Raw genomic sequence first — 14,074 nt, forward strand, 5'->3', positions numbered from 1 at the left:
TTTTCAAGGTGTAAAACATATGTACATAATTCTGTGTTCTGAAAGATTTCAACAGCATACATTTTAAGAAGTAAATCAACAAATCTCACTTAAACTGACCACCTTTACAGTTTTTTATTAGCAGTGAATCATTAAAAAAAAATCACATTTTATTTGCTCACACCTATGTAGCATCACCTATTCTATACTAAACCATAAGTGACTGCTACCTGAAGCAGAAGCTTAGTATTGCCTGGTTGTATTTTGGTGTTCCTATTACCTCTTGGAAAACTGGTAGTTACAAAAGCTTTGAAATGATCCCTAAGTATTTCCTCACAGGTCTTGCAACAGTAGCTTGAACTCAATAGTCAGGTTGTATTTCTGTAATTACTTTAAGAATAAACGTTGAATCTCACCAAGCCTTACCATCTTCCTGGGTACAGAACTTCCAGGATCTACTTCATTCAGTCACACCACCCCCAACCCACATGTCTCTCACTGTGTACCCAACATCCACTATTGGATGGGAAAATTGAGAGAAATATTTTAATAAAAATTTATGAAATTTAAAATTTCATAATATAAAATATAATAACATATATAAAATTTAACAAAATTTTAATGCTGTCATCTTTCTCAGCAGATGTGGAGATTTCAGGTATATCATCTCTTCAGTTTCTTCAGATTTTTCATCTGTGAAAGCTGAAGAGTTGAATTTTTGGAATTGTTCACTGGCCCCACGCTTTGTTCACCATCATCAGAAAACAGCAGCCAGCAAAGGTCATGACTTGGTGCCTATGTCAACATACGCAGAGCTGCAAACCACTTTCAGGGGAGATGGTTTTTCCATGCTTCCAGGGCAACCCTTCCAGAGCACTATTTCCACAGTCTTCCAAGCCACACCTCCCAAACACAAAATTTGAAGCAAAATCTGCAGCTTTAACTCTAGAAAGCTCAACACAGTTTGCTGCTCTACCTGTCTGTTGGACATGACTTGGTACATCCTGGAATTTCAGCTGCGAGTGCAGAAAAAAAAACAAACCACAACACACCACAGAATGTATTTTAGGATGCAGTTTCACAGGCAGTTCAAATCACTATAAAATTGCTTGACGCTGAGAGCAAAGGTTATAGCCTCACATTGCTCACATACTCCTTCCCTCTCTCACGCTTTTCTTCTGAAATCACAAGGCCATGGGATGAGTCCAGATCACAGCACTAATCTAGCAGTCTTTTTAGAGTTGTCTTTTTAGAGTTGGCGTTCATTTGGATTGGCAAATGGCTGCATTCCTCATCTTATCTGACCTTTTAAAAAGCATTTGCTAACACGAATTCATCTTCTAAGATTTACAGCGTACTATCCATCCCTATTGCCTCAATAGCAAACACTCTGTCAGACTCTCTCTGTTTATGCTGTTGTGCCACATCTCCAAGTTGCAAGAAGAAACAATTTGCCTTCATGCAGGTACAGGAGCCTGATAGGAACACACTGACCTAAGACTCTGCTATCCCAGAAAGAATGTTGTGGCCTTTCCTTTGACGTGCCTCAAGAATGTGCTTTGGGTGTATCTAAAAGGACAGAGAAGCTGCTCGTTTGTAAGTTTTTGTAAGTGAAAGTTGAAGTCAGATTAAAGGTTTCCTTTCTTCCATGAGAAAGGGTGGATTGTCAACCATGTGGAAATTACTAGTAGTATCCTTACCCTGAGGAAATGGCACAGCACCAGACTGGGACAGCAGAAACCAGCATAGGGGACATGCTCACTTAACTACAGAATCTGTTTTCAGATTCTGCTGATGCAACAGAGTCTCCAAAGCATGTTGGGGCTGTCATTTCACTTTTCTGGTGGCTGAGATGGGACAGGCCGTGCCCTAGAGACATATCCTAGGTGTTTGGCATACTCATATTTCCTTTTCATGGTTTCCACGTACAGCAAAATCTGTTGTTCTGAAAGGTTATCCAAAGGCGGTACTAAGCATTCTGGCAGAAGAAAAGCCTGATAGTAAACATAGAGTGAAATAGCCTGTTGAATCCTTTCAGAGACAAAATAATGCATGACTTCACGCAGGCTCCTTTTCTTATTCTTTCTTTGTGCTCATTTACCCACCAGAAGAGCAAACCACCACCCACGGTCATCAAGTGAATTACAGATTTCACTAAAACATGGACATCCACTTTCAGGTTTGATGGTATTTCGGACTAAACTCAGAGCTCCATTTGCATCAGCCCAGCCTGCAAGAGCTCTGTGACCACCGCAGGAGCCAGAGACACTTGCCATGCCCAGGCCATCAAGGCTGTGACTTTAAAGTAAATAAAATGAAGGTTGAATAAAGGTCATTCATGGAAGAGTCAGAAGGTTCACATATGTATGTGGATATAAGGAAGTCTCAATAACCACAAAAGCCAGTTGTTAGTGCTTCTCTGCAGTGAGAGAATGGTTCCCATACTGTTATTCAGTTCCTTTCGCATACAGTATAGTGAATCTTATCCTTGCATTTATGCACAGTTGAAGGCTAATCAAGATCTCATAAGTTACCAGGCCTCTTACTGTTATTGAATTTCCCTCCATTTCTTATCTTGAGTAGCTATTATGATTCCAGGTATTCAAGTGAATGTCACTCAGAAAAGATAAGGTAATACGCCATTGATACAGGACCCTTGTACTTAGATTTCAGCATACCTAGCTCCCTGTTTATATTATTAACCACGGCAGAAAAAAAAATGGGGTTTTAAATTACCCAACATTTCCTTCTCAAACAGTATGCGGAGCAGAAATTGCTCAGCAGATGTCATCTAACCTTCTTCATCAACAAAAAAGAGATTTTTGGGAGTAATTCTGCCTGCTTTCCTTAGGAATGCTGATTTTGAGGGAAGGGAGTCACCCCCAAATGCCTCCATTAACGTATATCCATCTCACCTCTTTGATAGGAGAAATTAATTACTTGTGTCTGTTTGACTAAGCTTAGGGGAAAAAATAAAACAAAACAACTCTTCTTAGGCAGAAGGTCCTCCAGACCTCGAGGGAGGAATATCATTTCTTCACTCTCTTCTCCAGCTGCCACATCTGCCCCTTCCTGGGCAGCCCCTGACCAGCTGCAGTGTCAGCAGAAGGCAACAGGTAACTTCACTGCAGATGCAACAAGGCAGAAAGCCCAGTACCTTTGCCTTAAAGCACTGAGGAACGTGATCCTTAACTGAAGCATCACGAAGTGAGGTTTCAATTTCCAGTGCTAATGTGCTGCCACGCTCTGTGAGCTCGGCGGGTAAAACCTGCCACGCCCCACCTGAGCTGTGACAGAGCACCGTCACTCTGTCAAGCCAGGTTCACTCTCAATTGTACCAGACATTTAAATGACTCTCTGGTGAAAGGGCTCTCGCCCCCTTATGTGTTAACCACTGAAGCTCTGGTTTGCAGCATTCTGCATTTGAAATATGCTGACGAGCTGGCCTCCTACTGACTCTGCCTCAGTGATGCAGTCTTTTCCATAGGCTACATGGAGCGTGACATGAATCTGAGCTTCTGCACTTGAACTGGGGACCATAAATCACAAAGCAAACTCCACTTAAACTAGGGCCAAGATGCACCAAGTGAAGAGCAGCGTGCCTGTGCTCTGCGGCACACTGCAGGGAACTTTTTCCATGTTGCACAATCCATGCAGATGTGTGCTGAATCGGGTTTAATTGCTCTGCAAACTTCTGTCAGGCAGCAAGATCGAATGCCAAGAGAAAGCAAGGGCACTGGAGCTCCACCACTCGCACTCCATCTGAGGAGGACAAACTGAAAAACCAACCAACCACAGCCAGCAGAAAACAGGTAAACGGAGAGGACTAGGAACACAAAACCAGAACTCCTGAGTCAGCACACTGAGAAACCCCGCAGTGATCATGCTGTCTTAAAGCAATTCCCATTCCAAGATCTATGCCATTACCCACATTTCTGTGAACATGCCTTTGCTGCAGTTTCTCTCAGATTAAAACTCATGCAAGCACATAAGACAGCCCAGCCAACAGGCCTGTAAGTGCCCCAGCTAGTGCGAGAGCACAGACTTCGAAGTTGCTTCTCAGCACACAGCTCTTATTTTTCTGCAGAGTGTACTGATTTATTAGGACGTTATCGGGAAATTTCTGAATGGCCTGGCCAGCTTTACATGCTTTGCTGACTTTCAAAATGAAAGCAACAGAGCTTCTGCTTAAATCAACAGTGTAAGTCACCGGTTTAAAGGTTGCACAAGAAGCAGACACTTATCTTCCCAGTCCAAGGACTCCTGGCTTTCTGGGCAGAGGCACACAGCACTGTAACGGATCGTCTGAAACACACTTTTGCAGAGATATAAACAAAACAAGGTGCAAGAGGACAGGCCTGCGAGCACGGGGCGGTGGGACCCGCTGTCCCACACACAGCCCTGGCTTTAGGGGAGCGGTCACCAGGCTCCCCTACAAAACAGGAGCCATGTGTGGCAGCAGCTCAGGGTGCAGCGTGCACCAAGGCCCACGCCATCACACAGAGCCAGGGCCACCAGCAGGCCACAAGGAGATGAGGGCACGGAGCTGGTGGATGCCACTGTCCCACATAGACCATGTGCTGCAGTGTGGGGAGGGCTCGATCTGCTTTGCAGAGCATAAGGCAGTGCTGGGGAAGAGGTGGGCTTGAGCAAAAGCGCAACTTGGGAAAGAAAAAAAAAACCCACAGCTCAAGGTGTGCACTCCCAGCTAATGCCGTTATAGCTCAACAAGTTGTTTCCAAATCCCAGAAGCAAGTCAGCACGTCAGCCCCAGCGAGCTGCAACTGCTGCAGGGCCCTTCCTGCAGGCACCCGGGCGAGGGGGGGAGGGTCTGAGAGCAGCTCCTCCAGAACTGCCAAGGAAACAACCCCCAGCAAAACCCATTGGGCTGAGCTCTGAAAAAGGGCCAATCCCAAGCAAAACCCATTGGGCTGACCCCACGAAAAAGGCTGGCTGCTGTGGCGGGGCTGTGTTGTCATACATTGCCTACATTTGTTTTAATTTTAAACCCGGAGTCAGCCCAAGGTTTGTTACACAAACATATGGCACCCGTATTACATTCTGCCTCGTATTTATAGAAAGTACCGCGGCAGTCCAGACAGCACAGAGATGCCATAACGTTAACAACATTTATTATTAGTATGACAAAAGAACAAAAATAAGCCTGTAGAAACCGAGACTCAAAATTTAAGGGATCGATTGGAATAAGCAACTAAACTGCAGAGCTATTAGTGAGGAAAATCCCCCTCAGCGTTAGCACGCGCAATCCCGAGCTCACCGAGTTTTGTTATATAAACACACCCCCAGAAAGGCAATTTCTTTAAAAACTCAGGCCCTGAAAACTGATTAACACATTTAATGCCAGCCCAATTAGCACCGCCAAGCCCTGGCCCAGGGAGCACTGAGGCAGAAGTCCTCTCCCCTCCCTCAATCCCACTGTGGGGCAGCGTGGATTTGGGACAAAAGGTTAATCTTAACAGTGCCTTTATATTGCCCAACCTGCCAGCTCCTCCTCAGCCCAAACAAGCAGGGAAGGGTACCCAGCACGTCCCCACCAGCGACAAATGCCATTACTAGATTTTTCCATTCCAGCTGCAAAGGTACAAGGCAGCAGAGGCCCGATCCTCTACCCTTGACCTAAACAGAAAGTAAAAAAAGGGAAGGAGAGAGCACCCCAGCAGCACTCACAGGGCAGAACCTTCTGGAAGCACGTATTAGCTTTGGCTGCTGCCCAGCGCTGGCTGCAGGAGCGCGCTGGTTAATCTGTAGCCAGACGGAGGGCAATGGGGAGCAGGACAGGGCTGCCCCGCAGGCAGGGAGGGGTGGGGGGGGCTGGGGATTGGCTTGTTTCTATAATTTTTCTTTTTTTCCAAAAAAATTTTATTGGGAGAACTACAAAACATTTACAGTACAAAGTTTACAGTCTCACACAATTTGTAGTGAACTGACTCCCGAAAAATATATTACAACTCAAGTTGACTTATCCTTTAGTTACATTCAAAACATACTTCTGTTAAAGTAGTCCAAAAAGAGTACATAGTGCTCAATCTGTACCTATGTACAAACAAAACTAAGCTAGCACTCATTCATCCACCGTCCAGGAAAGTTTTGGAAAACTCCCGACTCTCTACGTAAGAAAAAAATAAAAGTTACAAGTTTTGGAATTCAATTAAACAAGATATGCTCGTGTATAAAGTTTCAGATTCAAAGATGGCTGCCATTCTTACAAAACAAAGAGTGGTGAAATTTTGCTGTAGTCAAAACCCATCCCTACATTCAAATTATCACCTCAAGCATTAAGAGAAATACTCATTTGGTTGAGAAGTATTTAAGGCAAGCGTGGACCCTCCAGAAGGCACTGTGAGGCATAATACTGGGCACCCCAATTATTGCTACATCCGTTGAGACTACGTCACAGTGTGAGTGGTGGAGTTAGGCAACGAGGAACACTTTTTGGTTACACTTGGAACGAGGCTGCGTCAAGGTTCGCCACTTTGAAGTCTGATTGCCAAAAGTCAGTCTCTTGCGGTTGGTTTTCTTCTACTCGGACGGGCTACAACCATTTACATTCTAAAAAAAAAAACAAACAAAAAAACAAAAAACCCCATAGAAATTCCTCAAACTACTTCCACAGCATCGAGACCGATTTCTATACAGAAACCATGCAATCTTTCAGATTTACGTAAACAAGGAAAGAAATTAATGAAATAAATATTACATACAATCTCTTAAATTAAGAATTTTACTCATTTACAATAAAATAACCAAGTGAAGTTACAAAAAGGCATATATTACTGTGAAAAGAACACACTCCACATTTCGCCGATTAATAATGGCAATCATAATTTAAACATAATAAAAGAATATATATCTATTGCTTTTCATCATACCCGATAAATACAGTATGAACAAATTACCAATGTATACTTTTCACAAGATAATAAATAAGTTAAATAGTTTCATATTGAGTTGTGTGCAGTGACTCATTCATGCAATCAACTCAAAACAGCTAAAAAAATTAAAAAAAATAATCAGCAGTTATTCTCCAACAATTACGAACTAAACTCGGTCGAGTGCTTCCAAATAAAGCAACAACGAGAAAGAAAAGTTGTTCTAAGCCAAACATCCACTAAGTGGTGGCAATGGAACCAATATTAAACTTTGGAATGAAGGTTTTAGCATTTTTGTTATAATAATAATATATAGATATATAAAAAAAATAGAAGGTTGTTATCAAGGCATATTCTTGGCAGGATGTTGGATTTCGCGCTGGAGAAGCTCGCGGTGGGTCCGGCCGCGTTCCCGGATGGAATGGTGCTGCTGGTGCGGATCAGAACTCGTCTCCGGAGAACGAGAAGGACAACCCCGAAACACTAATCCCCCTTCTTCCAAGGTCTCTCTAGAAAAATAGGTTTGTTCAGTTCGTGTCAGTCGCCCTTTCGCAAGACGCTTTTCGCTTTGTTCGGCTCTCGTGTGTACACAGATAGGTTACGCGTATAAAAAGAAACAAAACAACGGACAAAGAAAGAGGAGGGGTGTGTGGGGGGGGGTGTTGGGGGGCCGGCTCGCTCCCCGCGCCCCACCGCCGGCGGTGGCCCCTTCCTTCCTTCGCTCCTTCCTTCCCTTTCAGTCGTCGGAGATGGAGAGGCGGCTGAAGATGGGCAGGCGGCGACCCGAGTCCAAGCCGGGCGACTCGGAGCCGCTGAGCGAGCCGGAGCTGAGCGAGCCGCTCAGGTAGCTCTCGCGGTCCGAGAGCGAGTCCGGCGGGCTGGGCGGCGCGTCGAACACGGGCGACTCGGAGAGGCGGCGGAGGGGCTGGAAGCTGAAGGGCGGCGAGGCGGGGGGCGGCGGGCAGCCCCCGGGCGGCGGCGGCGGCTGCTGCTGCTGGCAGCGGTAGTAGGCGGCGGCGGCCACGGCGGCGGCGGCGGCGAAGCCGGGCGTGTGCAGGGCGAGCGGCGCGATCAGGCTGCCCAGCTCCTGGCCCGAGAAGGCGAAGGCGTTGTTGGCGCAGGGCGGAGAGAGCAGCTCCTCGCAGTACGAGGCGGAGGCGGGCGGCGGCGGCGTGCGGGAGCCGCCGGGGCTCTCCAGCAGCGCGGCCTCCAGGCGGCCGCCGGGCGGCGGCGGCGGGGCGGCACCGTGCGGGTGCGCGGGGTGGTGGTGGCGGTGGTGGTGGGCGGAGAAGCCGGAGAAGCTGAGGCTGTGGTGCAGCTTGGGCCGCTCCCCGCCGCCGCCTCCGCCGCGCGGGTGCCCGAAGCCGCCGCCCAGCGGGTGCTCGCGGGGCGCGAAGGCGCGGAGGTCGCCGGTGCTGGCGGCGGGGTGCGGGCCCGCGTGGTGGTGGTGGTGCTGGTGGTGCGGGGCGGCCGCCGAGGGCGGGGGGGCGGCGGCCGTGCCCCCGCCGGGCGCCGGGCGGCGCTCGTCGGCGTTGTGGATGAAGTGGCAGCGCGGGCCGTAGGGGCAGAAGCCGATGGTGTGGAAGGTGCGGCAGAGCTCGGTCTTGTACTTGGGGTGGCGAGTGAGGCTGCGCAGCTCGTGGAAGCCGTGCGCGAACTGGCACTTCTCGCCGTACTTGCAGGCGCCGCTCTCCTCGAAGGGGCGGCACAGCTCCGTCTTGTAGCGCGTGGAGTTGATGGGCGCCCCGCCGCCCCCCGAGCCGCCCGCCTTGCCGGCCGCCGCCTGCTGCTGCTGGAGCTGCTGCATCAGGTGCTGGCTGCGCTCGCCGTTCTCGCTGAAGGAGCGGTCCCGGAACTTGTTCTCCTTGTTCAGCAGGGCCGTGGGGCTGCCCCCGCCGCCGCCGCCGCCGCCCCCGCCGCCGGAGCCCGGCTCCTTCAGGCCGCCGAACGAGGAGGAGGACGAGGACGACGACGAGGACGACGAGCTGGAGCCGGCGGGGCTAGGGAACTTGGCCCCGGCGGCCAGGGCCGGCAGGTTGCTGGTCGAGTGCCGCCGCAGGAAGCCCGGCGCGAAGCCGGAGCCGGACGAGGCGACCGGGGTGCCCACGGCCTTCTTGTCCAGCATGCTGCTCAGGTTGGTCAGCGACTTCTCCGTCTGCGGGGCGGCAGAAAAAAAGAGCGGGTTGCAGCGGGACCGCACGAGCCCGCTCCGCCGAAGTCGGGCGAAGGAGCCTCGGCCCCGACCCGGACCCCCCCCCCCCACCCAGGCGGGGACCCCGCGCCGCCCCCCGCGCTGCCCTTACCTTGCACAAGAAGTCGATGTCGTAGAAGGCGGACAGCAGCGTCGTAGACATCTCTAGATCCTGTAATGGTCGGAAATACAGGAAGGACCGAACGATCCCGCTCTCCTCGGAGGATTTGGAAAAGCCACGACGAGACGGGAGGGGGCCGCGTGCTTCGGAGCCGAAACGGTCCCGGCTCCTTCCCGGCGGGGCGGGCGGGACGGCGGGTGCCGGGCCGAGGCGGCGACGGCGGCGGCTGCACAGCAGCGAGCGACCTGCGGGAACTCCGCGGCGCCCCGCGCCGCCTCCATATAAACGCCGTCGCCGCGGCCCGCAGGGGCGGGCCCCGCTCCCCCCGCCCCGCTCCGGCCCCCGCCCCGCCCCGCCCCGCGGCCCGGCGGAGGCCGTGGCAGCAGCAGCGGCGGCGGCGGCCCGGGCCTCGCGGGAAGGGGCCGCCCCCGCCCGCCCCGCCGAAAATAAACCCGTGCCACGTAACTGCCGCGGGACAAAGGGCCGCGCGCGGGGCGGCGGCTGCTGCGGGCCGTCGCGTCCCGGGGACCGCTCGCACGGCCCCGGGACGGGCGGCCGCACCCGTGACAGCGGCTGCAGAGCCGGCCCCGCACCGCCGGGCGGAAAGAGAAAGTTTGGCGGCCGCGCTAGGGCGCTCGGTGCTCGCCCCGCCGCCGTGCCCGGCTACAAATTGCCCACGTCAGCAGGAAGCGCGAGCTGTCACGGCGCGTTTGCAAATACAGGAGGCGGGCTGGGCACGTTGGGCTTAGCCGCTCGCCACTCTACGTGCACCCCCACCCCCCCCCGCCCGACCTCTCTCCCCCAGCCCGTCGTGAGCGGGCGGCGGGCACGGCTCTTCCCGCACCTCCGGGCCCCTCCGAGCGGAGCTCGGGGCCGCGCCGCCCCCTGGCGTCCGCACCGCGTAACGCCGCCGGCCCCGGGGAGCGCGGCGGTGCCGCCCGGGTGTGGGGCTGCCCCGAGAATAGCCCCGCTGTCCCCGGCTCGGCCCCGGCGAGCTGCAGGGGCACCGCAACTGAGCTACGGGAAGAGAGCGTTCCCACACGGACCTTTATTTGCTCCTTACGAAGCAAAAGGGAGCGCGGTGCAATCCGGCCGCGCTACACACGCAGTGAGGCACCGGGCTGCACGGTGCACCCCAGCCCCGTCCTCGGGGCCCGCGGAGCTGCTCCCGAGGAGCCGCTGCCCCACGGCCACCACCGCGCACGGCTCTCACCGCGGGCGCTTCGCTTTAAGTTACGTACGTCACCCCGAGCCCCGCAACTGACAGCGAGCTCTTGGATTCGCGCTCACGCCCCCGCCGAACCCGGCCTGAAAGCGCACCCCCTTCGGCCGCCGAGCAGCCCGCTCCCCCCCAGCTCCGACCGCGCGGACCCCGCCCGCCGATACCGCCGCGCACGGCGGTGCTCTACTGCCACCTGCTGGCCGCCCGCGGCGCGGCGCTGCACGGCCCGGCGCTCCCGGCTGTCCCGGCGCGGCGGCAGCGCGGGAAGGGCCGCACGCAGCGCCGCCGCTCGACTCGCGTCTTTGTGAAAGCGTCCCGTAGAGCGGCAACAGTTCGCCGGAGCGGCCGTCTGATTTGCACGGAACGCAGGCACGCAAAGCGTTAAACTGATGCCGGCCCATCTACAAAGCGGGCCTGGCAGCGAAGTAAGGCTAACGTCTTGCCTCCCCGCGCAGAAGAATGCGGTAACGTTTAAAATGCGGTCAAAACCTTGTCAAGGACAAAGAAATGAAAGGGCGAAGAAAGAAACCAAGGTTTATTTAACTAACACTTAAAAAAGTACCCTATCAATTTAATAATCCACGCATAAAAAGAAGCCAAAAAACCCCCCAACAAAACAACCCAACTTTTTCTAGGTATTAAAATACAAGAGGTCAAAATTTGGAATAAAACATACCCCGACAGGTGGCCTGCACCTGGGGGAATGGAAAGTATTAGGCTGAGCTGCTCTACTTCCTACAGTAGCGACAATAAACCATGCTCAGCCCAATTGAATCAGCAAATGCATTTAAAGGGAACGGTCGCCAGCAGCACACCTGACAAAAAATGAATGGACTCATGGACAGAAAAGATGATGGTAGCACAAACTGTGAATGTTCTGTGGCAGGCTGCCCGGGCTCATCGTGGCCATGCCTCAGTTCCACGGATACCCTCAGGACTGGGCCCAGTGCTGAGCCATACCTGAGAATGACCTTTTCGGGACTGTGTAATTTAGGAACTTTCGGTAATTTGCTTTTTCAGATCTCCATCTTTGCCCTTGTCAACAGGCTGCAGCAAATTCAGTATTTTAAGGCAGAGTGATATTTGCTCGTTCTGAATGGCCAATTTTGTGAATTCTGCCGTTTTCAGAAATTCTGGACTTGGAGGTAGGGCTGTGAGGAGGTGGGCAACGAGCTGGGCCTGGTCCTGGGCCCTTCTGGAGAGCCGGCTGAGCTCTTCTCCATCTGGCAGGGCCAGGTGGGTTGCTTGGGCAAGAAGCAGCAGGTGCTTACCCAGCAGCCTGGCACTGGTCAGCTTCTCTGCCCAGAAGTTCACCTCTCCTTTGTCAAACAGGCACTCGTCTTCTTCCTAAGTGGAAACACAGCCATTAGAAAAGGACCCGTGTGGCGTGGCAAGCACTAAGTGAGGCTCTAGCAAGGGTGGGGAGCGCACAGCCCGAAACCAGCAATCAGCTGCGATGACACTGAGTGCAATTAGCTGCAGCTGCAGCCAGCAGCCATTTGTTAAGTACCTCCTGATTTATTTCATTGTTTGCTGGTCTTTTAATTTTACGCTGATATTGCCAGGTCACTGACATCAAAACTTTGTTTATTTATTCTAAGTACTGTCCATGTGATTCATTTTTTCAATTGTAATACAATTAATATTGGAGTAATGACCATCAGTCCACTGTGCTACTCCGTTCCATCCCACCAGGAGCCTGCAGCAGCACAGCAGCCCTGCCATGGGACAGCAGCCGGTGTCACTTACTGGGGTGGATGGCTCCAGGCCTCCTCTTGGGTCTCTGTCCCCTAGCAGCCACTCCAGCAGCACTGGGATGCCAGCATGTGTCTGTCCCCACTGCCGGAGCTGCTCACACAGCATGCCAAAGGCCAAGTCCAGGGCTAGGGGAGCGTTCACAATCCTAAATGTGAACCCTGGCAAGAGAGAAGACATGCAACAATGTACAGTGAGACCAGCATTTACACAAACACATTTACAATGATGATTCAGACCGCAAGCAAATTAGGTGGATACTGGTCTCTGTGACACTCAGAGCCTTTTTTCCAGTTCCAACACCATGCACAAAGCAGCTCACATAATGACATTCCTCACTGTGCATGTCTGTACGCAGAGATTTCTGTTAAAAACACTTCCAGAGACTGTCCTGACACCCCAACACGGTGACTGCGTACACAAACCTGCAGCTATGCCATAAATATGATGACTCACTGGATACCAAAGCCTACAGCACATTAGATGTGCTGGGATATAAGATGAGTCACTATTTGGTATGCAATCCCTTTGTATATGACAGGACATACACATACACATGTGTAAGAGAGATCAGCACACAAGACAAGGCCTACAGAAGATGCTAAAGAAGGGAAAGGCAGACACTGTTTACAGTATCATCACAGAGCTCTGTTTATACAGATTTTGCTTTCGGCTGCTACAGTATTTTCCCTGTGGATTGAAGAAATGAACAAACAAATGTCAGAACTGCACACAAAGCCATCAGCCACACTGTATTTCTTCCCTAAACTTCTCCACTGTCCAGCAGCCTTGTTTGCATTCAGACTCAGCCTCGGCCTTCACAGGTTTGAGTTTTACCAGTGGTAACATTAGGACAGTTTCTCTTCTTTAAATGAGGATGAAGGGAGACGACAGGAAGGGGACAGCTAATAACCCCTGTTACTGTAAAACAGATTTTGGCAAAATTCAACTTTGTCCACAGTCACCAGCAAAAAAAACCAGCTGCTCACAGAATGCCCTTACTTCTATGCAGGGACGTCATGAGGATGTGTCATCCTTGGAGACTGCCTTTTACGAGCAAAGTAAAGAGCAGAGCTGGAATTATTCAGTAAAATCAATGCAGAAGGAAGAACACAGGAAGTGTGGTCTGGGTGCACCTTCTGCTCCCTATGCCAGCAGCACATTTTCCAGAGTATGCTCTGGAGTATTTTCTGGTGTATGCTGACACAGAAGAGAGATGTACAGTAAAATGCAGTCTGCGTGCCATAACTGGAGAAACAGGAATGCTAAGGAGTAAGGAAGAGCAAGAAATAAACACAGGCAGAACAGGCTGACAACAAGATGAGCACATGGTATCTGATAGACCCAGCAAAGTCCGGAGCACATCAGGGAGGATGAATTAGGATTTGAGACCATGAGAACAAAGGACCGTAATAAAGAAGGGAGTGAAGGAAAAAGAACAGATGGTCCCTTCTTTATCTCAGAGTTAGATGAGGGTACGTGGAAATCTCCTTGGACAAGCAACAGGAAGGTAGGCAGTCAATCTCCTGGTGACACTAATAACACTACATACACGGTTTGTCTCTCTGGTAGGCAGTAAAATTAAATGTCCAAGTCTGTTTCCTTCACGTCAAGACTTATCACAGTATCAGGGCATCCCTCAGTTTTGTCAGCAGGAGAAACTTTGCAGGGGAACAGTGCAACATTCCCACACCATTTATTTTAGGTATTGGTTTTGCTGATGTTTCTTTCCAAGTCTTTTCCCTAAGCTTGCATCCTCCATTGCTGCGCTCACTGGGACCTCTAATTTTAAAGTGGAAATGCCTCCGAACTGCCAAGGTAGCAAAACAAGTGATACTAAGGTACTACTTATATCCAACCTGGTTGCTGATTGTTTTTCAGCAGTGCAATGCAGAAGAAACAAATGTTAAAAACAT

At 51.5% G+C, this 14,074-nt stretch overlaps 2 protein-coding genes across 2 annotated transcripts in view; both read right to left on the reverse strand.

Annotated features, from left to right (window-relative positions):
* Positions 1–5,823: 5,823 nt before the first annotated feature.
* Positions 5,824–9,477, reverse strand: ZFP36L2 (ZFP36 ring finger protein like 2). Its single transcript, XM_065752865.1, has 2 exons — positions 9,173–9,477; positions 5,824–9,024 (listed from the first exon to the last, which is right to left on the reverse strand). Exons 1-2 carry the CDS (start codon positions 9,221–9,223, stop codon positions 7,606–7,608), a joined length of 1,470 nt encoding a protein of 489 aa, XP_065608937.1. The 5' UTR covers positions 9,224–9,477; the 3' UTR covers positions 5,824–7,605.
* Positions 9,478–11,393: 1,916 nt separating this feature from the next.
* Positions 11,394–14,074, reverse strand: part of LOC136048193 (tRNA (32-2'-O)-methyltransferase regulator THADA-like) — a 129,107-nt gene continuing 126,426 nt past the window's right edge. The window contains exons 18-19 of the mRNA XM_065735692.1: positions 12,153–12,319; positions 11,394–11,750 (exon numbers count right to left, since the gene is read on the reverse strand). Coding sequence (XP_065591764.1) covers positions 11,394–11,750; positions 12,153–12,319 — 524 coding nt within the window. The remainder of the gene's footprint in view (positions 11,751–12,152; positions 12,320–14,074) is intronic.

This window comes from Cyrtonyx montezumae, unplaced genomic scaffold, assembly GCF_038088225.1.
Source record: "Cyrtonyx montezumae isolate F1298 unplaced genomic scaffold, pur_monq_1.0 scaffold_0, whole genome shotgun sequence".
NCBI lineage: Eukaryota > Metazoa > Chordata > Aves > Galliformes > Odontophoridae > Cyrtonyx > Cyrtonyx montezumae.